Source organism: Ursus americanus, chromosome 29 (genome assembly GCF_024610735.1).
Source record: "Ursus americanus isolate L20-20 chromosome 29, mUrsAme1.1.p, whole genome shotgun sequence".
NCBI lineage: Eukaryota > Metazoa > Chordata > Mammalia > Carnivora > Ursidae > Ursus > Ursus americanus.
In genome coordinates, this window is record NC_142155.1 from 28,626,439 (window position 1) to 28,650,770 (window position 24,332).

Consider the following 24,332-nt stretch of genomic DNA (forward strand, 5'->3'; position numbering starts at 1 on the left):
ACTTCTATGATACCCTCTTTCTCTTGTTTTCCTTCGTAGTTTTCCTACCTAAGTATACATTCTTAAATAATACCATTATTTCACCTGTTTTAAGCATTATATAAATGGAATTCTATGGCATATGTTCCTCGCTAATCTCACTCAAACTTATATTTGTGTGATTTATCCATGTTGATATGTTTAGCTTTGATTAGTGCCTTTTCATTGCTGCATGAGCATTCATTTCACTATTTATTCTAATATTCATAAGCGTTGGGATTGTTTGCTCTTTCAGGCCATTATAGCAGTTAGCATCTGTGTACATGCCTCCTGGTTCATGTGTGCAAGTTTTGTCCAGGCTACCTTGCTAGGAGAGGAATCCGAGAGTCATGGAGTCTGCACATCTTCGACTTTACTTAATAATGCCAAAAAGTCTTCCAAAGTAGTTTGAGCAATTTACTGTTTTTAAAGATTTTATTTATTTATTTGACAGAGAGAGAGACAGCCAGGGAGAGAGGGAACACAAGCAGGGGGAGTGGGAGAGGAAGAAGCAGGCTCATAGCGGAGGAGCCCGACATGGGGCTCAATCCCAGAACACCAGGATCGCTCCCTGAGCCAAAGGCAGATGCTTAACAACTGAGCCACCCAGGCGCCCCTTGAGCAATTTACATTTTGAAAGAATAAGTGAGAGTCCTGACACTGCCCGTAAGGACTTTTTCAGAGGCTGCCTTGATGGAGTCCACGGGCACTAGGTCCCCTGCCATTCTCTGATACATCTATCTGTAACTCTTTTAGAAAAAAATAAAAGGGGGGGGGGGCTTTCAAAATCCATCTTTATAGATGTTTTTTTTTTTCTTTTTTCAACACAAATTCCATTTGCCCCTTGCCAAGCTTACAATCCCTCTGTGTTCACTGTGGCTGCATCGACATCACTGTTGGCAGCTCCGGGTCTCCTTTTCATCAGTTGGAACAGTGGGTAGTAATTCACCCAGGTCAGTAGACAAACAATTTAGAGGCATCATTCAATAATGTGTTTTATCATCTGTTCCATTGTCAGCCCCGTTTCCTACCCCTTCATTCTCACGGAAAGAGAAGACAGAAACTTAGCAGTGGCTTTATTCTCCATTTTTTTTCTTTTTGGTCAGCCACCAAGAGTTACATTACTAGCCCAACACAGAGGGCCTGTTTTTTGTCTGATCTTCTTGGTCCAAACAAAGAAAAACAGAACGAGTCAAATATTCGCAACAAAAAAAGAACTTTTTTCTTGCCCTTAGAGTTTGGTGCCTTATTTTAAATTTAGCCTTCTGAACATTATTCTCATAGATCCATGACGTCCTTTTAAACTATCTTCTTACTTACATATTTGGATGTCTCCTTATAAAAGGTAAACTCATTGGAGAACATTCCTTGCCACCTCATTCCCTGAAGGATTCTCCCCTTTCCCTTCCTCAGTGCAATTATTTCTATTAGTATAGCCTGTGTGATATTTTTAAGATTTTTCCCAGAAACCTTTGAGGTTTCTTTTTCTGTAATGGAGTTACATGTCATAGCTTCTGTCAACTTTTTCCTTGAAACTCTTCAAGTCTCCTTTCTGAAGTTCATAGTGTGTGTCTGACTAAGCCCAAGCTTGATCAGACTGAGATTATTTTTTAAAAGAAGAAAAGGAAAAAAAAGACACAAATTTGTGTAACTTCCTTTATGATAAAAGGCCCCTGGGCATTTGGAGTGCAAGTCCTTCTACATTTCTTCTGTGGGACCATGTTTAAGTGCTTTCCTACTTCCTCATCTTAGCCCTTTGATGTTTTTTCCTGGGTGCCCGTGAGCCTCAATCTGTCTTGTTAGCACAACCTCTTTCTCCTTCCATTTTAATCTCTCTTGATCCCCTTCTTTTATCCATTTTTCTACTAATATACACATACTTAATTTCTTGGAAGCCAAAAAAAGAAAAGAAAAATTCAACTTCTTGCCATGTTTCCGGTATAAAATTTGACTCATCACCATCAAGCTGACATTGCAAGCTCAGGAGATAAAAGTTCTTCCAGGGCTGTGGTTCTCAAGCTTGAGTGCTCATTGGGCTCACCTAAGGGCTTATTAAAACACACATTGCTGGGCCCTACTACCTAAGCTTTTGATTCAGAGAATTTGCAGTTCTCCCAAGTTTTCAGGTGATGTTGACACTGCTGGTTCAGAGAACACACTTTGAAACCACAATGAAATATTAGAATCTTCTGAAGGATTGATTTCCTAATTCGGAGTAACCCAACTTATCCTCATACTCCATTATTATAAATGGTAGAGTTTGAGCTGTTCATGTGGAATCATATGTTGCCCTCTTCCAAATAAGTGTTTCAGGGTGTATGTAAGAGGAAAAAATCATGATGTTCCAACACATTTCTCTGCAAAATGAAGAGATTTATTCACCACACAGATAATAAGAAAAAATGATTTGAAGAAGAAAAGTGAAAAAAAAGCAGTTACATTTTGCATTTGATACACATTTTAGGGCACAAGAATAATACAGCATCAGAAAGAAGTGGTTTGACTCTTTGAGAAATAGGTCTTCGCCTTTTTTGCGGGGAGGGTGAATGCAGAGAGTGTGTGACAATTCTTCTGGAAAGGAAGGTGCTTCGTGTCTCTGATAAGGTAGCTCGCTGCCCAGATACCTTTAACTACATCTTATAATTACTCAGTTCTTCACGACGTTTTGTCTTCTAATCATTGTTTAGGGAGTGAGATGAATCAGTGAAAAGTAAAATTTTCATTGACTGCAAAGGGAGTTTATTCTGATAAGAGGTGGTGGTGCCGACAGTAATGAGGGCTTGAGTGATGGATCTGCTGACAGATCTGGAAAAGTGCACAGTGTGCCAACGTTCAGAAGTGAAAGAAACAGCAAAGAATGGAGAACAATTCACCCAAAGACCCTTTTTCTCCTATCCCAACACTCTCCCTGTTACACTTATCAAGTAGTTTTAATATTGCAAACCTCCACTCAAATATGAACAATACTATAATTCTCTGGAACCATAAAAATATATTTTAAAAAACGTCATGCTTTCCAACCCTCAGCTTTGTCCTATAAGATGTTAGCCAAAACATCACTGGGTCATCTTCATTTTTCTCAAAGTGCTTTAGAGAATGCAGTACAGCTGACCGATGATCTTTATGTCCAGACCTTAATTCTACTCCCTTTTGATGAGACCCATGTCCCAGGTGCTGGGTTCACAGCCACACGTGGTCACCTGGTCATGACTGTCCTTCCACATCTCTCCTTATCCTAAAGTGTCATCACTGAGGTCAAAACCTGCCTACTAAACACTTGCCATTTTAGGTCATATGCACCTGTGGGGTTATTGTTTTGTTTTATTTGTGTTTCTTTATAAAACAATGACTACTGTGCCTGACACACGAAGGAAATCCCACAACTTATTTTAGTCAGAAGCGTACAGTATGCTTAAGCGGCCTCTTTTTCTCCAACATCCAGTATCCCAGGATTTTCTACAAGATGTAGTACCCTCGTGAGGGGGCCCAGAGTGACACAAGGGGTGCCTCAAAACCTACCTTTTTTTGATGGGTCTGTCTTTCAGGCCCGTGCTCTCTGCTTTCCAAAGTAACAGATTGCTCTTCTGGGCTGACCCGCTAGTGGGAAAGAAACAGCATCCACACTCATCATTCCCATCCAGAATTAATATTCTTTTTTTTCCTTTAAGATTTTATTTATTTGACAGAGAGAGACACAGCAAGAGAGGGAACACAAGCAGGGGGAGTGGGAAAGGGAGAAGCAGGCTTCCCACTGAGCAGGGAGCCCAATGCGGGGCTTGATCCCAGGACCCTGGGATCATGACCTGAGCCGAAGGCAGATGCTTAACGACTGAGCCACCCAGGTGCCTCCAGAATTAATATTCTTAAGGGTGATTTTCTGGAGAATGTTGCCCCCACTCCTTTTATTGTCTAACACAGAACAATAGCACCTCATGGTAAGAATTGCAGGCCCAAATAAGAGGTGCAAGCAAGGCTATGGAAATCAATGGAACAGCTATTTGAGAGAAGGCAGAAACCATATAAATACACTTCGGGCTTGTCCAGCCTCCATTCTGACATAAAGAAAAACATGAATTACCTGGATCCCATCCATCTGTCTGCTACTTTAATGTCTTGCTCTTCTCTGCCATTATGATCCAGCATTACAAGTCTCCACACACCTGCAGGAAGAATTTCCGGAAAGCATACTATTTCTTCATGCCCACCATGGCTGCCTGGGCATGGAGAAAGGCCATGCACATGGCCTGGGGTATTGTTTGCAATGTGAGCAAACTAACTTCACACTAAATCTACAGATGAAAAAGGGTGAAGTTCAATATCACCTGTGCAAGTGGTACAAGCAGAACAATGCTCCTTGAGACGTTTGCTGCTCAAGTTGGATAGAGGCTGACAGTCACATGGCTGATCAGTGACGGAAGAGGAGAGACTTTGGTATAGGACTTCTAAGTTATAAAGTCATTTAGTTTTCTTTAGAGTCACAGGCAGAAGAGAGCAGTGGGCTTCAAAGATTAACAGAAAGGATGGAAACAATACAAAGCATCACATTTTTCCAGGGGCCCTTGGGCTTCTCACTCCCAGCTTCCTGCCATGTCCACAAACATATAGTGGTCCCCCCCCCACCCCCCCACTTCCCATCCCTGGTCTCACTACTGCAGTTTCCGTATCCCATGGTTTCAGGTCCCTGTAGTCAACCAGTCTGAAAGCAGATGATCCTTCTTCTGACAAATCATCAGAAGGTCAATAGAAGGGGCACCTGGGTGGCTCAGTCTGTTGAATGTCCAACTCTTTGATTTCAGCTCAGGTCATGATCTCAGGGTTGTGAGATTGAGCTCAGGGTGGAGCTCTGTGCTCATCAGGAAGACTGCTTGAGGTTCTCTCCTCTTTCTGTACCCCCCCCCAACTCGTGCTCACGTGTGCTCTCTCTCTCAAATAAATAAATCTTTAAAAAAAGAGAAAAGGTCAATAGCAGCCTGATGTTACATCACAATGCCTGTGTCGTTCCCCTTGCTTCATCTCATCACGAGGGCATGTTATCCTCTCACATCATCATGAGGAGAAGGGTGAGCACGGTACAGTAAGATATTTTGAGGGACAGAGCACATTCACATAACTTTTAGTATAGTATATTGTTATAACTGTTCTATTTTATTATTAGTTGTTGTTGTCGCTCTCTTACTGTACCTAATTTATGAATTAAGCTTTATCATAGGTATTTAAGCATAGGAAAAAACATAGTATATAGAGAGGTCAGTGTTATCTATGGTTTCAGGCATCCACTGGGGGTCTGAGTATGTGTCCCGTGTAGATAAGGCAGACTACTGTAAATGTAAAAGATTATCCTAATTATAACATTCTAGATCCACACAGTTTCCAGCAAATCAGATTTCCCATGATATTGGTGGGAGGTTTAGCTATATAACCTCTGAGAGATGATTAACTATATTGCCTAGAAGCCGATTTCAAACTCTGGAATTCCATATGTAAATTAGACATTTGGTTTCTTTATGTACTCATAACCCTGTCCTTTTCTATTCAGAAAAGATACACAATTCAGAACGAAAAAATTGAACTGGTAAGGCACATACCACTCTTTTTTCAACAGACAATTTTTAAGAAGCTGCTCTATCGTAGGCAATTACAAAACAAAACAAAATAAAAATATTGAACACTTTATTCTGCCTTCAAGGATTTTCCAATAAAGAAGGGGAGAAACAAAAATAATGAAAATACCATAGAGTGAATAAAAGTGTTATTTGAGAGGGGCACCTGGGTGGCTCAGTCGTTAAGCGTCTGCCTTCGGCCCAGGGCGTGATCCCGGTGTTCTGGGATCGAGCCCCACATCAGGCTCCTCTTCTGGAAGCCTGCTTCTTCCTCTCCCACTCCCCCTGCTTGTGTTCCCTCTCTCACTGGCTGTCTCTCTGTCAAAAGAAATAAATAAAATCTTTAAAAAAAGTGTTATTTGAGAAATCTAGAAAATTCCATAAGACTTCAGAGGAAAGAACTTTCTTCCAGTTTAAGGTTCTTGAAATTTTTGATGTCGATTCTAACTTTCTGTTTACGAAACATAAGAAACTCCCTTGCAGATAAGTTGACATGTCTCAGACAATTCCGAGGTTCCCGCAGAGATATCATGTCTTTAATGATCATATGGGTCCAACTGGAAAAACTGACCATGTGATTATTTTATTATAAGCAGCAAATGTGTTTAGTTGTTTAAATTCTTCTTAATGTAATGTGCTATTGCTTCACAGATAGGAGATCATTTCATTCTTTATTATTTAATTTAACGTGTGTCTATCCAAGGTGCTGCTATGCCATATTAGGTTAGAATTTGGGACTCCCCCACCCCTACACACACCAACGCATGCAGCTATTTCCTTGCTTAAAATATACTGCTGACTCAGGTGGCCTTGACGATCAAGCTCCCTTTTACAAATAATTCTTAGCATATTCAATGACTTAATCTAGCACAACTCTTCATGACTAGTTCTGTCTTACAAAGGCCTGGCTGTGAAACAGGGAACTTGTAGGGTCACCTCTAAGTATTCTCTTTATATTGCACCCAGCAAAGGAGAGTGTGTGCGTGTGCCTGTGTGTCTGTGTGTGTGTTTTAATACTTGCTTCTTTTACCTATGCCTTTTTTCTTTGGAATGTCTGAGATAAATTTTCTGGAAGCTGTCATTACTATATGCCACGCACATGGTCCAAAGAAGTCCCTGCTTCTGTAGAGAATAACCAAGTCAAGGACAGAGGGTACATCATTATAATGAAATGCAAATTTCTCATTAAAAGGCAAATCCTTCATCTCAAAAGGTTGAACAGGATGCAACTTCACTTGACTGGTGGGAATTTCCTATTAAAGCACTGAAAAAATATTCCAACTGAAGACTATTCTTTGGATCTGAACCACTTTCATTTCAATGAATTGGAACATTTGAGTGTACTGTAAGCCCATGTCCTACAAAAATTTGTTCTGAGATAATTAAACAAATGTCAGCAAATGGGTTGCCACCCATTATAATTCCTCCTTTCCATAATATATGTTTCCCATCAGGGTTGGTGAAATATTTCATCAACATATGTAGACTCTACAAAAAAGCTTGCTATTTTTCTGCATTGTTTGCCTTTTAATGAATTTTCTTGCCACTATTTTCCTCAGTCTTGTGGACTCTTTCCTACCCCCCCCCCCCCCAGCTTCTTGTCTTCCCACATTGTTCACTCTCTGGACAAGTGTGGACTTAGATCAAGCTCTTAATGTGTATACCTCTGAAGTATTCATCTCTAGCCTCTGTCTTAAGCAATGTGTTCCTTTGTAAGTATCTCCAACTTGATGTTTTTCAGGTACCGAAAACTCAAAATCTGGAGCTCAATTCCAGTTCCCCTAATCCCGCACAAGGAATCTTGGGTTGGTGATTGCCACTGTGGTACACCAGGCTCCTAAGCCACACTGGGGAGTCCTCATTTACTTCTCCCTTCTTTACTTCATTTCTCACATGGGGTCACTCACCCAGTCCTATCCACTGTACTTCTTAAATATCCCTTTATTAACTCTTTTGCTTCTCTCTGTTGCCACTTGCTCATTTTACGGATTCTTTCTCTCTCACCTGAAAGTATATTGGAACCTCCTCGTCAATCAATGTCAGTCAACACTTGCAAAATCCCAACATGTGCACACACATACACACATGCATTTCAGACTATTAATATTGTCATCAGAGGGGACTTCTAACCTCTATCTCATCAGGTTCCTTCTTTTTTTAAAGATTTTCAATGGCAACCCTTCCAGATTCCTTCAGATGGTACATGAGACCCTTCTGATGTCTCCCTTGGGTTTATCTTCTTTCCTGTTCTGGTTGAGAAATAACAAACTCATTGCTTAAACTGCTGTTGGAGGGAGGGGTGGGCCGCACTGCACTAATCAGTGCTGAGTGCCATTCCATTCCTTTAGAAACTTGCTCAGTATTTCCTTGTAAATAGCTCCATTGTGGTCCAGACAGCTGCCAGCCCCAATTCTGAGGGAGTGTTGTTTCTGCCGTGTGTGTTATTATTGTTTTTTTTTTTAACAGTGCCTTGACATAGCAATATGCATTTGAAAAGTCTCCCCTAAATACCTGCTTATGTAACTGATTGCAGTGGCTTCAAATAGCTCTGATCTCTCAGTCAAAGCAGACACCCACTTACCAAGTTAATTGTGCTTCCACTAAGTACCTCCATGTAAATGAAAGATGTTAGACTGTTTTCTTTGCATAAGCCGTGTAAAAAAGAGAGCCTCTCACCTTATTCATAAGGAAGGTGTGACATAGTCGCCTCAAATTCTCTGACTACTTGCAAAATCATAGGAAATGAACCTGTGTGGCTGTAAAGCAGAGTGACGGCGAATGTTCTTTAGGACAATGAACCAGCCTTTCATATGTTTTGCCTGTAAAATAGTTTCATTTGTAGCAGGTGTTCTAAAAAACTGGTTCTGTGTTGGGTGTGTTAAGTTGGAAGCCATGTCTTTGTGTGTCCTTTTTGTATTTGCATTTCTCATTCTGTAGCTTTTTTCCTTCCTTTCACTTTAATATAATCAAGTCATTTGAATGAAAATAGCTGCTATCCTTGAGGGAGATGAAATACACTGGATTTCTATTAACACCGTGATAGACACAGCGTTCTTAGCATCCTCGAATCAGCATCAGTGATGCCTGTGAGATGTTACAGAATATTGGAGAGAGAACATGTAGTTGTAGCAAGCACGAAATATTACACTGAAGCAAACATATTAAAATCAAAGTTTGCTGTAAATTATTTTGATGAAATTATATTTCTCTGAACAATCCAGTAGGGTGATAAGATAATGGGTCAACAAACACAAAAGGAAACCACGTGGACGCAAAATCACCTCAACTGGCTTTTGCGTTCTGCCCTTTTATGTATAAAACTTAAAGAGGTGATAAAATAAGGAAACTAGGAGAGGCTCCTTCACCAGGTGCCTTTAGTTACAGACGGACCTTTCTAGTCCCTTAAAGGCAAACTGCTCTTGCCAGCCATGTGGCCTGTGATACCTCTAGAATGCCTTATATATGTTGAAGAATGGGCAAGAGATCTCAGTTCATTTCTTAACACTTTGAAGGAACTGGTTCAAGAGAATTCTCTATGGTAAAGTTTTGTGCTTTAGAAAGAAAGGTAGTGATTTGTGGAAGAAAAAAAATATATTGATTGTCAGATTATGAGAAATTGGGCTGCTGAAGCTTGGCACTATTTTAATAAATTCAGAAGTAAATTGAAACCAAGCTAAAACAGGAGTGCAATTTTGATTAGAAACATTGTCTCCAAACTCCAGGAAACAGAGCTAGGTGATTTTAGGGATATTTATGTGTGCCTGGAAGAAGCAGCAATCATGTTTATCAAGTGGAGGCAATTAAACTCCCTAAGGCTAGAATGTGGGTCGGACCGCTTAAAATTGGCCCAATTTTGAATAGTAAATTTACAGTGATGATTGCTTTCATAATAATGAGACTGTCTGCCTTAGTATTTTCCCCTATTGCATAAAAATCCCTATTGCATAAAAAATAAATCAGTTGCCAAAACAGTTTGGGAGAATCCATCATATATGTTTTTACTCACTGTAACTCACTACCACCTAACTTATTAAGGTTACCATATGTTCCAAACCAAAAATGGGCATGTGGAGTCAAATAGTGAATCTTACCAATTGAAAAACCTCACACAAGTATAAAATAAAAACACATATAGTTGAGTGTTCATTGACTTTTTCTGAGTTAGGTAATAAAATAACATGAAATTTTACCTTCCTTACTAAAACTAGAGTTTACAGTTACTATGCATAACTTAATATGCTTCTGACTTATTTCCTTGCTTAACTTGAGTGGGTTACTTCTTTCCTACGTCAGGCAAGTATTTGTACGTAGACATTTTTATTTAATATTAGCCTTAAAGACAACCAGGAAAGCAGTTCTTTTCCTCTCAAGAAATACAAGCAGAAAATTATTTTCTAAATCTTTCAAGATTTTTGGATAATCTTTTGCAGTGAAATTATCAAGCAAAAAACACACACTTTCGTTTTGAATCAATTTTTTACTCCAGTATCTTAAAAATGTTATTAGCTTTTAAAATTTTACCTCCCAAAGGCATCCAGGTGCTCCTTTGCTAGATAACCAAGAATATAGAGTTTGATACAAAGATTAGCACGTGCACTTGAGAAAAATATGTCACATCAACCCAGAAAATGTTAACGCACTTGCAAAGGTGAGCCGTTACACCGTCATCTCCTATGCCAAGAGAAGTAATATTTCACCCACGTGGAGCTTCGTGATAGGAGAGTACTTACTTTCGGAGCTTTATCAAAAGGCTTTCCATTATTTTAATATCTTTAAGGCTGGATCTCTTGGTAGTAGTAAAGAACAATTTCATGGATCTCATTAGAATGTATATCACACATGATACTTTCAAAGCATGTCTGTCCTTTTGGGGATTAAACAGGAAAGGTAATTTAGTGAAGATAAACTGGTCTTAAGAAAGCATTGTATTCTTTATCTAGCATTTTACTGACATAGTTCAATAATTATTCCTCACCGTGACTTTGAGGTAGTTGTCTTTCAAATAAAGGCAGGACAGTGATGGGAGGGAGAAGAAGAGGAAAACTGAGAGAAAGGGTCAGAAGGAAGGAGAGAGAGGGGAAAAAGGGCAGGGGAAAGAGGCCAGGAGAGGTAGAGGAGCAAGGAGAGGGAGCAAAGAAGAGGTGAGGAGGAAGTTCATATAAGATGATGAGATAGTAACATCTGCTCAGTCTTCAGTAAACTTGCAAAGGTGTCACTTTTGTTTTATCAAAGGATTAAGACCCAGCTGTGGTGAGCCCACAACTAAAAATAAAGGTTACACTCTAGGTTTCTCTTTCTTCCCCAATATGTAAACTCCTCTACCTTTCCTTGAAATATGTGCCCCAAATTCATTTCATTCATTTCCTTTAGCTTAAGAAATAGATCACCTTCATTTTCTAACTTCACTGAACTTGGAAGGCTAACAGAGCAGTAAAACAGGTAACAATGATAAAAGACGGCATGTAGTAATTATCAGTAGAGGCCCCTTTGAATAAATGTTTTTTAATTTTAATGATTTTTTTTTTATTCATTTGTCGGAGAGAGAGCAGGAGCAGGGGGAACGGCGTGCAGAGCAGGCAGAGGGAGAAGCAGGCTCCCTGCTGAGCAAGGAGCCTGATGCGGGACTGGATCCCAGGACCCCGGGATCATGACCTGAGCTGAAGGCAGAGGCTTAACCAACTGACCCACCCAGGCATCCCATTGAATGAAAATTTTATACAATCTTGGAAAACAAAGAAAAATTAAAGTTAGAAGAAATTAGAAAATTGAAGTTCATAAATGGTAATACCATTCCCACACTGCAGAAATTAATGGCATATTTCCTGGAAGTTGGAACCAACCTCATAATCTAGACCTCTGTGATTACAATTACCTGGATAATTCAAGAAAGAAAGAAAGCTTTTGCTTAGAGTGATGTTTTATGTATAGCAAATACTCAAAAAACTTTTGTTTGATTAGTCAATTAATTTGGCTTCTGTTTTCGAGTAAAAAAAATGCATGGGAAGGAACAATACAAAGACAAAAATTAAGAAGAACCTCATGAGGGTCAGTTTGTAACTCAAGTTCAATGGAAGACAAGTGATACTAAGCCACCAAAGTTCTCATGATCTTTTCTTTGAAAAGCCAGTGCCAGTTAGCCAGAGCAAAGTCGGGTCAACTGGAGAGTTAAGTGTCACCACTTTACCTTACCCTCACAGCCAGGAAGCTATTTATTTATCTGTAGCTTTAGATAGAATACTGCTGTTCATTACATCTCAAAGGGCAAAACCACAGTCCTTCATGGAGAAGAATGAACCATCATAACTTAAGTTGACTTAGAAGCCACAAGGCAGACTGCTTAGGACTTGAGCCCAGAAACAAGGGAGTCTTGATTCTTGGCCCACCTCCTCTTTCACTGCTTATCTAAGTGCAATTTGATTAACAGTCGAAGCTAATTTATCCTTCCCATTCCTAACTACCCGTCATGCCATTCCCTTAACATATTTATTTTTATTATTTGTGTTGATGAGTCAATAGTGTTTTTTAAAAATATATATAAAATAGCCCAAGTAACCAAGAAAGCAGATGTGACCTATAATTTTATACCAAATAAGAGCCAATGTTAAATGTTGTTGATTTCCTTTGAATATTTATGCGTGCATATTTATTTTTGCATGGTTGAGATCATGCCATATGTATATAATTTTGCAGCCCTCAGCAGTTATTTGCATTCTTCAGCAATGTCTTCAGAGTTGTAATACTCTCTGCTGCTTTATTTTCTCGCCATCTTACAGGCTTTCTTTCTATAATGAAAGTACACACTCTTCCAAGGAAGAGATATTTTTCTTCTGTTTATTTGTCCTTATCTTGTTTTCTACACACACTATCAATTTACCTTCCCAGACACTCAACACATATATTGTTTGGATTTATTAGATTTATGGGAATCATTAGAGTAACTAAATCACTTTTAGCAACTCCTGTGCCTCTAGGAAGGAAGCTTTTCTCCAAGAGTCTTGAGAACTGCAGAAGAGATGTTCTTTGGAAAAAGGCCTAGGTGTGAGGAAAATTTATTTTCCAGAATAGGTTGCATTCCATAAAATCTAAAAAAATAACTAAATAAAAATGATGCTCATATAATCCAGTAGTTCTTGCCTTAAATAAAGCTATGACGAAGGCAAGAAAACCATCCAGTGCCCCCTCTCTAGTGTCTGTCTCCATCCCAAGGCACACCGAAAGTTCATTTTTCACATTGCACTCAAAGAGAGCTTTTGAATAAGCAAATCTCCATATTCACTACCAGTACTCATCTCTGCATCACCTCTCCCCACTGTATATTCCAGTCATTCTCAAAGTCGCAGGAACACAACATGCATATTCTCCTTTCTAGGCCTTTGCACATGCTGTTCCCTCTGCGTAGAAGATCATCCTTCCCCATGTCCACCAACCAATACCCATCTTCACCTGGATAATCGTTACTCATGCTTCAGGTCTCAGCTACGATATCCCCCTTTTAAGAAAGTCTTCTTAGTTCCTGCTAGGCTAGATGATTACTTCTCACTGCTCCCTTAATACTTACATATATATTTTTAAATGCCTTTCTGCTTATTTATTTCCCCCTATCTCTCACTCCACCCCAAAGTCGTAGGCTTTCTGAATATGGAAACTGTAACTGTTCATCATTCTAACCTCGAGAGCTGGCTGACGCAAAGTATGTGTTCACTGACTAGGTCTTCAATGAATGAATGACTCTGTCCTTCTTGACTGTTTCCATCTGTATGTCACGTTCTCGAGTATGCCCAGACTTCACCACACAATGGCCCCATGTAGTTACCTGAATTACCTATGCTTTTGATCCTTCCTCTTTCCCATTTTGATTTCTCAATCAAGGGATTGAGCTCTACCGTAAGTTTGCCTCTGTAGCTTATTACTCTGATCTGCTTTTCCATACAGAGGTGCTAATGACTCAGGTATAGCATGTGGCTGTAAGCTAGAGTATATTTTGGAGAATTTCTTGCCCAAAGGAAAGGCTCTTGTGGAAGGCCTTTCGATCCCTCTCCTGAAGGGGGCACTGTATTTAGGGCCTTTGTACATTCCACAAATGGTCCAGTATGAATGATGGCCAGCTTCCTTTATGGGGAAGAGCATCAAAGATAAATGTCCTTTGATATGGCCTGTGAGTGGTTATATTGATCTCTTTGTGAAAGACTCACTTAAAATAATAATATTGCTTTCAATTGAAATTTTGGGGATATAGGGTTACTAAAACGAATCACAGAAAAACAAAAACTCATTGTTACATGCCTCACATGTAATGTAGATGTTTACTCTATTTCCACACTTCTAAAATAAATTTGCATAAAGATTTGGCATAAGTAAAGGAGAAATTAAATGTATTTATCTAATTATGTGAAAAGTAAACCAATAGAGAGGTCAGGATACTCATGAAATAGAGATCTGTAGAGAAAATGAATTTTACTGTATTAGAAATTAATCCATCTGGCTACTGAGAGATGATTTACATCTAGGTAAAATTGGGCAAATTCTCTATCTTTTTCCATTTGAGAAGAATTCTCTCTGGAAATTATTCAAAGAGAGAGAGAAAAACTACTGGGTCCAGATTTTAAAGAAGATAAAAAGTTTCTTGTTCCTATGGAAATGAACGTAGGTCATCAATATGTTTCTTCTTCCTTCTTATTGCTTTTTCCCTTAAGGTAGATTTCTCTAGCCTACTTTGCAGTGTCTAATGACTTTACCATGGATGAATCATTAAATACAGATCTAATGAAACCTTTAGAAATACTATACGCTAAGCCTTTTATTTTTGAAATGGAGTTGGTGTCCAAAGAACTCAAGCAGCATGCCCTGTCACCTTGTTGTAATAATAACAGAACTGGAAGGTGGAGCCAGATGCCTGGATTCTGTCCCCTGTGTTCTCTCATTACAGATACTTGCTGGGAAATGTAGAAAAATTTAGATGTCTAAGTGAATAAACAGTATCATTCAAATATTTAATTTATGACATATTAGTAAGAATAATATCCAACACTTTCTGATCATTATTCTAAATGCTTTATATACATTCGCACACTTGATCCTCACAATGCCTTACGATTCTTATTTTAACCCCGTAATAAGACTGACATCCAGACAGTTCCACACCTTGCCCATGTTGACACTGGGACTCCTAGTGAGACAGTTGGACTCTTGAGACTATGTACATAACTGCTATCTTATACTTCCTTTCTTTCAAATATATTCATAAATTATTTAAACACGTGCAGTTGTGTTAAGAACATGCCTGTTGGGGCGCCTGGGTGGCGCAGTCATTAAGCATCTGCCTTCGGCTCAGGGCGTGATCCCGGCGTTATGGGATCGAGCCCCACATCGGGCTCCTCTGCTATGAGCCTGCTTCTTCCTCTCCCACTCCCCTGCTGTGTTCCCTCTCTCGCTGACTGTCTCTCTGTCACATAAATAAATAAAACCTTAAAAAAAAAAAAAAGAACATGCCTGTTGGAGTCAGAAAGAAGAATAAGCAATGGGCTATGCCACTTAGTAGCTGTGTAACCTGACATTACTTCCTCTCCTGAGGTGCCTGTGTCCTCCTTGGTGACCTGAAACTACTCCAACATAGCCCTTCCTCACAGAATGACTGGAGGAGTTACCTAGGGTGATGCAAAGAATGTTCTGAAATCTTGGAACCGAGTCTGCCACATGTGTTAAAAAGGGATATGCTAGAGTGCATTGTTAAACTTATTTTATAGTCTGGTTGGCTTAAGTTTGCATTTCATTTCAACAACATGAAGCTTATTTTTTTAACCGTCCTATTTGAAAAAAATAAAAATACACCACTGCACTCTCTTAGTTGAGTAATGTCACATAAGAAATTCAATATATTCTGTATGAGGACATTTTAATGTTTTAAAGGCTTCATTTTTTAAAAAAGATTTTATTTATTTATTTGAGAGAGAGAGGGAGAGCGTAGGGGGAGACGGAGAGGGAGAAGCAGACTCCCTGCTGAGCAGGGAGCCTGATGTGGGGCTCCCGTTCCAGGACCCTGAGATCGTGACCAGAGCCAAAGGCAGACACTTAACCGACTGAGCCACCACGGCTCCCTAAAGCCTTCATTTTTAAAATAAGTTTCGATTCTTTTTTCTTTAACTAAATACCATGTAGGAACCTGCTTTCTTATTATTTGCTTGTTTCTACTAAACATGAAGCTCTGATGAGGAAATTCAAGATAGTGGTGATTTCATTTAATCGTAGTTTATCCTACAATATTTGATATTGAGAATAACACAAAGGGATATAAGTTAGGAAATAAAGAGGGGGGAAAGTCTTATTTAAACAAAAAACAACAACAAACTTTACCATTCCTTTAGAAATGTCACCGTCTACGATACATAGGAGGATTGTCTTTTCAGCAATAAAAGACGACTGACAATCTAAAAGTTTCCAATATCCTTGCAGTGTCTGCCTCATCAATGAAAGCTGAAATACAATTGTCTTGGACAGAAGCTCTGCAGCTAAATTATCTTGCAATCTCAGAAAGTATCTTAATGGCAACCTAGCACATATATTGAGCAGATATGACACTTACTCCCCTATAATTTCAAAGCATCATTGAATATTTCTTTTCTCTGCACAGTGGTTTATGACATTAATGTCTCTTTCCTCTCCTAGCTCTTGAAGAATTTATTCTTTGATCTTGTCTCTGAGAGTTTTAATTTCCTTTTCCACCGTAAAGCTTCAGATCAGGTGGTAATTTTTAAGAGCTGCAAAATAGTAACTGTAAAAGAGATAAGACTTAAAGAACCCAAGATTTTTTTTTTTCTGGCATCACTGCTCCTGAAGAGAGAGTATGATGCCCTGCTTCCTGGCCATGAGGCAGCCTCATGACCTGTAAATGCAGCAATTCACCTTGGAACCATTCACCTACCACAGACGGCCTCAGCTGACATTTTTTTTCAAGCTGCATCAAGAACTCGAAATGCTGCAGGGACTTCCTAATGGAGCTCTTTCCTTTCAAGTCACCCTGACTCCCTAAATCATCTGCCACAGTGCGATGAGCAAGCACTCCAAATAGGAAAGCATGCCGTTCGTTCCCTGCTTAAAACTCACAGTGGTTTCTTACCACAGAACAATTAAACTCCAGCTCCTTAACAAGGCTTTGCTGGTTCTTACTGAAAAGACCCTGCCTTCCTCTCTAGCCTCAGACTTCCTCATTTCCTTCAGTTCCTTGAAGGGACTTTGTCCCCAGGCCACAGTGCCTAGGAACCCTTTTCCAAGTACTCACTGAGTCCCCCTCTCAGCTGACTAGCTTTCTCCACATGTTTGGTATACAATGAAAATGGAAGAGGAAACATATTAGGGGGAAATGTTACACTAGAGTAAAGAGATCGGAAAAAAAAAAAAAAACCAGTAATATGTGTGTGTGTGTGTGTGTGTGTGTGTGTGTGTGTGTGTGTGTTTCTGTACCAGCCTCTAATTTCTATATATACCTTTCTTCATCTGAGGTCTTATTGTCCTCAAACACTTTGAGCTGTCTCTTACTTTTCCTCTTCTTAGCAAAATGGTCTCTGAAAAAATAATGTAAGCTTAGTTATATATACCTCAGGGCGAACTGAATTAAATGTTATGGAATGTTCATTCTATAGCTGGCTGTGTGCTAGGCACAGGGAAATTACCAGTAAGCAAGGTAAGAAAGGTGGCAACTCTCGACAAGTACACAATCTAGTGGAGGGGCAGTTAGTTGGTTAAATAAGGTCACTTCAGATAGAAATCTTTTGTAGGAAGAAGACAGCAGAGCATTATGTGACGAAGTGATGGCTGGGAAGGAGGCGCTTAGTTTAGATCATGTGGTTCCAATGGTCCCTTGAAGATAAAACCCCCAGGTGGAAGCAGCCGCGGCCATGGAAGAGTGGAGGAAGGCATTCCAGGCAGAGGGTGTGGCAGTTGCAAAGGCTACCTGGTGAAGATTAACCTGGTATGTTCAAGCAGTAGGAAGAAAGGTGGGAAAGCTGGAACAGGTTCATGGGGAGAAGAGTGCTGGGAGACAAGGTCTGAGGCTCAGCCATCAGTGGGACATGCCGGGCCTTGCAGACCTGGTAAGGAATTCTTCTTTTATTCCTAATGTAAGTGGAAGCCAGTAGGTTTGAAGTGTATAAATGGTGTAATCTCATTTAGAGCTGTGCAAGCGAGCTCTGGCTTTAAGGTGGAGAAATAGACTGAAGAAAAGCAGAAGTGGGCACAAGGATATGAGTTAGGAACTTCGATGAATCCCCTGTTAATGATGCCTGTTCAATTCAGTGAAACACTGGAACAGGAGAGTATTGGAAGTGATGTGTTACCATCTTGTCATATTTTTAAGGTTTATCTTCATGGTGACATAAATGGGATTTCTGCACTTAAAGGGACTTTGGAATTTATGTAGGAGGTTTTATTGAAAAAGGAGGAAGTTGAATCAACATAAATGGTAGGCAGTTGGTTTAGTGGAGAGTAAAATATTGGGGAAAAAGGGATCTACACATGAAATAAGTTTTAATCATAAAGAGCATTTAATGGAGACTAGGACCTAAAGTGGCTTCCCTGAAATCACCCCCATAGGATTCTAGAAAGTTCTGGATTTGGAATTAGAAGATTCGCGTTGGAAGCCTGGGTTCATCACTTTGACTAACAGGTTTCCCTTCTCTGAGCCTCTACGTTTGCTCATCTATTAAACAAAAATATCCTACCTGGCCATTGGTAAGATTGTGTTATGCCATAAAAATACTCAACTCATGGCTCTATTATAATGATATCATTTCTGACATTCAGCTCTCTTCAGAGTAACTTAATAGGTGGTATTTTCATAGAATAATAGAGCTGAAAAATAACTTCAATATTATGTAAACATTTACTCATATATTCATATCTGTTCATTTTAGAGATGATAAAATGGAAACCTACAAGGGGAAATGAACCAGCCAAGCGTTTCTTATCCAGTTAGTGTGAGACGCATGGTGCAACCCAGGTCACGTGACTTCCTGACTCCTGACAGGTCCAGGGAAGTTCTACCCAGAGGATAATTAAAATACATGTTCCATTCATTCTTTGTTTCTCCTACATAGAAGCAGCCATGAATTGGTAAAGTTCGGAATCTCTTCTACCACCCTTTACAAAATAGTAGAATTTTGCCTTAGAAATATTTCTCAGATCTATACTGAGTAGGATGATTGGGCCAATGGCTTGTGCAAAATGTGGACCTTTCAGCAGAGCTTCCTGTTCAAGGACATCTAAAGACCTTGTTTATTTTGTTCTGGTGCATGGAGTATGCCAGATTAAGACAGAGAAATTCATTCTATTTGTTACATTCATTTCAATATAATGGGATGAAAGCATATCTCTTATGAAGTAATTTTTGTAAGAAATGGAAATTAGACAACTTCAAAAGGAGGGTGAGCAGTTAGCCAAACTCAATAAAGATCAGTTATTTAAAAATCTATATATTGCCTTTGGTAGAGTTTTGACTTTTGTCCAGGCACATTATCAGCGCCCTCTTTGATCCACTATAATCTCCAAATGAGGCCTGAGGGACGCATAAATCTTTGTTCCGCTGCTAAAGATCCCTGGGAAATCTTTTTGATGACAGCCATGAGTAAAGACAGATGGAACTGCACATTGTTAAGTGAATAAATATAGCTTTTAAAATACTTTCTCTTTCAAATAATCAAAAGCACAAGTCCACATCACAGACGGGATTTCAAAGAAGTAGAAACAAGGGTGGAGCTAAAAATTATACCAAGCTTAAAACAAAAATAAACAAGCCTAATTGAGGAGCAAGAATAGAGATTATTTAAAGAATGGAAACCATATTCCAGTCTGTCAGTGCTTGGACAGGATCCCCACTCCTTCTTTGAAGCTTTCCTACCTTTTTACCTGCAGCTCATGAGAGAAGCCCACAGGTTTCAAAAGAGAGCATTGGGAACCTCCAGCTGAAATTTCAATTTTTTATATATATATGGAAAAGAAGATTTTACAAAGATGCCTTGGAAGTGGGAGATTTACCAAGCAAAGGGGGAAAAAAACTCAACTTAAATTCTTATTTAGAAATATATTGTTCATTTGGAGTTGATCAGGTTGTATTAAATAGAAAAATTGCTTTTATTGAACATGCAGGGGGAAAATGGGTATGTGAAGTGACTACAAAATTTCTTCCTCACAATTCTTAATGATCCTACTAACACTTGTACTTTCTATAAATGTCTGAAACGTTTTGTGTTTGCAACACGCTCTCGAGTATTATAATTACTTTGGTGTATGTTAAAAATACACGGGAACAAGTACCTCAGATATAGGTTTCTGGACTGAACGAGTTCACCATAACTGTTACACGTGTCTCCTTGAGTATAGAGTGCCTCACAGTTCTGTGAAAATCACCACAGTTATCAGACTGCTGGGTTTGTTGCCCTTCCACACTACTCTTCCAGAAAGGACTGTTTCTTGCTCTGACTCTACACTTTTCTCTCCTCGTGAGATAAAAGTCTTGCTTGCTGTAGCAAATGCAAATTCTCGTTAGAGCATAAATTTACCTTTGTGCCTGCGTGTTAAGCAGTCCCCGCAGCACGTTTTCAATGCTATGCTCCGTCTTGCAACCTGCTATTGGCCTCAGTATCATATCTGAAGAGCATTGCCATGGGAGTAAATGACAACTGTGGCAAAAAAGAAAATACCCGACTTGTTGAAAATTCGGTGATGGCTGCCAGGGATTTCTTTCTGAGTCTTAAGGCCCCACTGGTTGAGAGTTACTGCTCTGAATTAAGCAACTCATCGTCCGCCTCGCGTGTACCATAAAGAGAAGTGATTGCTTCTCTTATAAATATCCAACTCGTATGACCTTGGCTGCTCTGTGTCATGCGAAATTCTGAAATCAAAATGACTTTTAGGGGCGCCTGGGTGGCTCAGTCGTTAAGCGTCTGCCTTCGGCTCAGGGCGTGATCCCAGTGTTCTGGGATCGAGCCCCACATCAGGCTCCTCTGCTGGGAGCCTGCTTCTTCCTCTCCCACTCCCCCTGCTTGTGTTCCCTCTCTCGCTGGCTGTCTCTGTCTCTGTCAAATGAATAAATAAAATCTAAAAAAAAAAAAAAAAAAAAAAAAAAATGACTTTTGACCACCCCACCTGAAATCTCATCAGTTTCGTTTGGGGGATTTGTCCACTGTGTTCTGTGAGGAAAAGGTCAACCTATGACCAAGGCGGGTGTTTGGAGGGAATTTTGTAATGAGTGAACAGGTGCTCACATCATATTTAGAAAACCTTTCAACACTATTACATTAATTGTAAAACAAACAAACAAACAAAAAACAACCCAGTATCTTCGATTTGTTCTGCAATATACAGTTTTACCTCCAGAGTATGGATGTTTGTGATGTTTGTGGGTGCGTGTGTTGGTGTAGTGTGTGTGTGTTAACGCTGAAAATGTTAGTGTATATTTATTAAATGAATTATTACTTTAAGTTTTAAAATGTTGTTAACTCATCCCATGCTTCACTTTTGGCTGAGACCAAATCATCAAACCTGATCCCGCGTACAGGAGTTATAACAGTTTGTTACGGAAGGAAACGGTGGGAATGGGGATACGGATGGGATAGATCGAAATAATATTTATGTACATTTTCCTATGCATGTGGAGAATCTTGTCCAGCTTCATAATCCTCTTTGCATCTTTCTAAATCTGATCATCGTGCATGGTATCCCATGACACCCTAAAGGTTGAATATAAACTCCTTCCATGCCATTCCACCCACATCGGTTCCGCAATTGCAAGAGCCTACATCTGCCTTCGTTGTGTTCCTTCATTTAGAGTAAGAATCTGTTGTTTGAAATGTGCATCCCTCCAGTAACTTTAGTCTCCCCTTTTTCTGTCTTCAAGGATGGGAGGAACAGTTTTATTGGACACCAACTGGGCGGGGTAGTGGAAGTGCCAAACAGCAAGGACCAGCGGGTCAAGTCAGCCAGAGCCATTCAAATCACCTACTACCTCCAGACCTATGGCTCTGCCACCCAAGACCTCATAGGGGAGAAGTGGGAGAATGAGTTCTGTAAGCTCATGAGGAAGCTCCAGGAGGAGCACCAGGACCTCCAGCTCTACTCTTTAGCATCCTTTAGCCTCTGGAGAGACTTTCATAAGACCAGCATCCTGGCCAGGAGCAAGGTCCTGGTGAGCCTTGTGCTGATCCTGACCACAGCCACCCTCTCCAGCTCCATGAAGGACTGTTTGCGCAGCAAGCCCTTCCTGGGCCTCCTGGGGGTGCTCACAGTGTGCATCTCCATCGTCACGGCAGCAGGGATCTTCTTCATCACCGATGGAAAGTACAACTCCACCCTGCTGGGAATCCCATTCTTCGCCATGGGTAACTATCCATCCTTGTGGTAATCGGATTCTTACCAATTTGGGGCAAGGTAGTACATTTCTTGAATTCTCAGGCAGAAATCTGTTTTAACTTTTCACTGATGTGTCTGTGTGATTATGTAGGATTTTACTTGGGGTGATGTCCGTTTCACCTTATTGGGCCTTTTGGAAATTTTAGTCTGACCAAGTCATCTTCCCATTTATGTTGGGGAATTTAATGCTGTCAGATATTTTTAAGTTACACAATATTAGAATTCTGTACTCTGCTTCTTCAAATATTATAGGTCAGGGATTATGGAGATCCAAAACTTACTTTGAACAAATTTTGTGGTTCATATTCACGGATATCTTCAAGTTGATGACGGTGAAGAGTGAATAGCATAGGATGAAAATTCAAAGAACTACTGGTATATTCTAATCTCAAAAAACTTCATTAATCTTGGTTTATTAATTCATTTCAAAGTTTTTATAGAGAATATACTCTATTTCCCCACCTCCATATAAACTAAACCTTCCTGCTACCACTTAAAGACGTATCCCCTAATTTCTTTCATCTCTGGTGAAAATAATTAATGAGCATCCTCAATCCCTTCTTGTAAGTTTTCTCCCAGGCATACATAAATGTCTAGAAAATGCTCTACAAGTATGTGTGTGTGTGTGTGTGTGTGTGTGTGTGTGTTCTTGCAAAAGAGAAGATCAAGTCCGGGAAGAAACGTGAGTGATGGCTCAGCAACAAGACTGATGGAATGTATCAGAAAAGCCATGATAATGGTGATATCTGTGGTTCTACAAAAGAGTTCTGTCAGATGTCTTATAATTCCCTCCATGCAGTGATTTGGAGGATGAGCTGTAATAATGGTCTGTAGGTGGTGAACTGACATGAGCGGGAGAGTCTTCAGCTGTATAGTAATTGCTTTCCACTCCCCATGCTAAAATCAGCTGTAAGTTACAGTTTCATTATTAAATAAAAAAGACGCAGGTATGTGGTCAGAAAGTCTTCTAGGTGGTCCGGGCCCTTTTTGTTTTCACGTTAACAAACATCTTTGAGAACACAGCAAAACGGATTTATAGTGTAGGTTGCTGGAGTCCAACTTCTTGATCTGGAAACCCAAGTCCATTGTGGCCCTAGTAAGTTAGTTTATCTTGGTAAGCCTCAGGTTCCTCTTCTATAAAACAAGGATAATAATTTTATCACTTTCAAAGAATTGGTTTTTGAGCATAATAGAATATACCTAAAGCTTATATAGCATATAGTAAATGCTCAATAAGTGTCAACAAGCTTTAAGTGCACTGGATTCAATGATAAATAGGAAACAGCCCTTGGCTTCAAGAAATTGAAAGTCTTCCTGGATTTTGCATATCACCTTCAAATGCATGTTCATCTTGTTAACAAGTGTTTTTCTTTTTCCCAAAGAACTATATTAAAATTTGTTTGCACCAGTGATGAGAATGAGTCTGGATTTGAACCATTTATACTTGTTATGTTTTTTTGAGCTTGGTCTCTTGACTTGAAATAACAACATAAAATTCCTAGAATCATTCACTGTGATTCACAAATAAAACTGGCTCGTTCAAAATGACAAATTAGATACCTTAGAGCCTAGTAGGGCCTTTTCTAAAATTGTGGCAATCTAAATGGGGGAAAAATTCATCAGGAAAATTCTATAATATATAGAATTACATATTCCATACAAATAAGGAGAAAAATTGTCTCTAGTGATGCTGAATTATAACATAGACTCTACAAAATCAAAGTGGTGTTTTATTCCTTAAGGAATAACACTGAAAGCCATAACACCGAAGAAAATGCCCAGACCCTGAAACACACACATTTCTCACTTTTCTTCTGTCTCAGTGATTTTTAAGATCATAAATCAACCTTGGACAGTGTGGGTGCAGACTCTAGGACGCCTGGTGAATGGTTGCTCTTCAGTATTCTTAGAATTCAGTCCTTAAAATATTCTGAAATGAACATTCCTGGTATGTTCTGAAAACATAACAACAATAAACCTATCAATATATACTTATATAAGATATCTGGTCCATCAAGGGGGAGTTTGTTTGTTGTGTTTTGTTTTGTTTGTAAAACGATCTGTAATAACAAAGATACAAAGATCAAGAACTAGTGAAATGAAAGGGTTATCCCACAGGGCTAGGAAATCTGGGTTTTCATCCCAGCTTTTCCACTAACTTTGTATGTTTTTTTTGGCAGTTATATATAGTCCCTGGGTCCCAGTGTTTTATATACTAAATGAAGGATTTGGACTTTTTAATCTGAAATTTTGAAGATCCTACATTATTATTTATTTCATTTTCAATTGAAGTTAGAATTTGATCATTTCTTTATA

The 24,332-nt window shown here is 39.4% G+C and overlaps 1 protein-coding gene across 1 annotated transcript in view; it reads left to right on the forward strand.

The window, feature by feature from the left end:
• LOC123797339 (patched domain-containing protein 4) overlaps positions 1-22,820 on the forward strand; it is a 51,972-nt gene extending 29,152 nt beyond the window's left edge. The window contains exon 2 of the mRNA XM_045805149.2: positions 21,505-22,820. Coding sequence (XP_045661105.2) covers positions 21,505-22,008 — 504 coding nt within the window. The 3' untranslated portion in view covers positions 22,009-22,820. The remainder of the gene's footprint in view (positions 1-21,504) is intronic.
• The last annotated feature ends 1,512 nt before the right edge of the window (positions 22,821-24,332 follow it).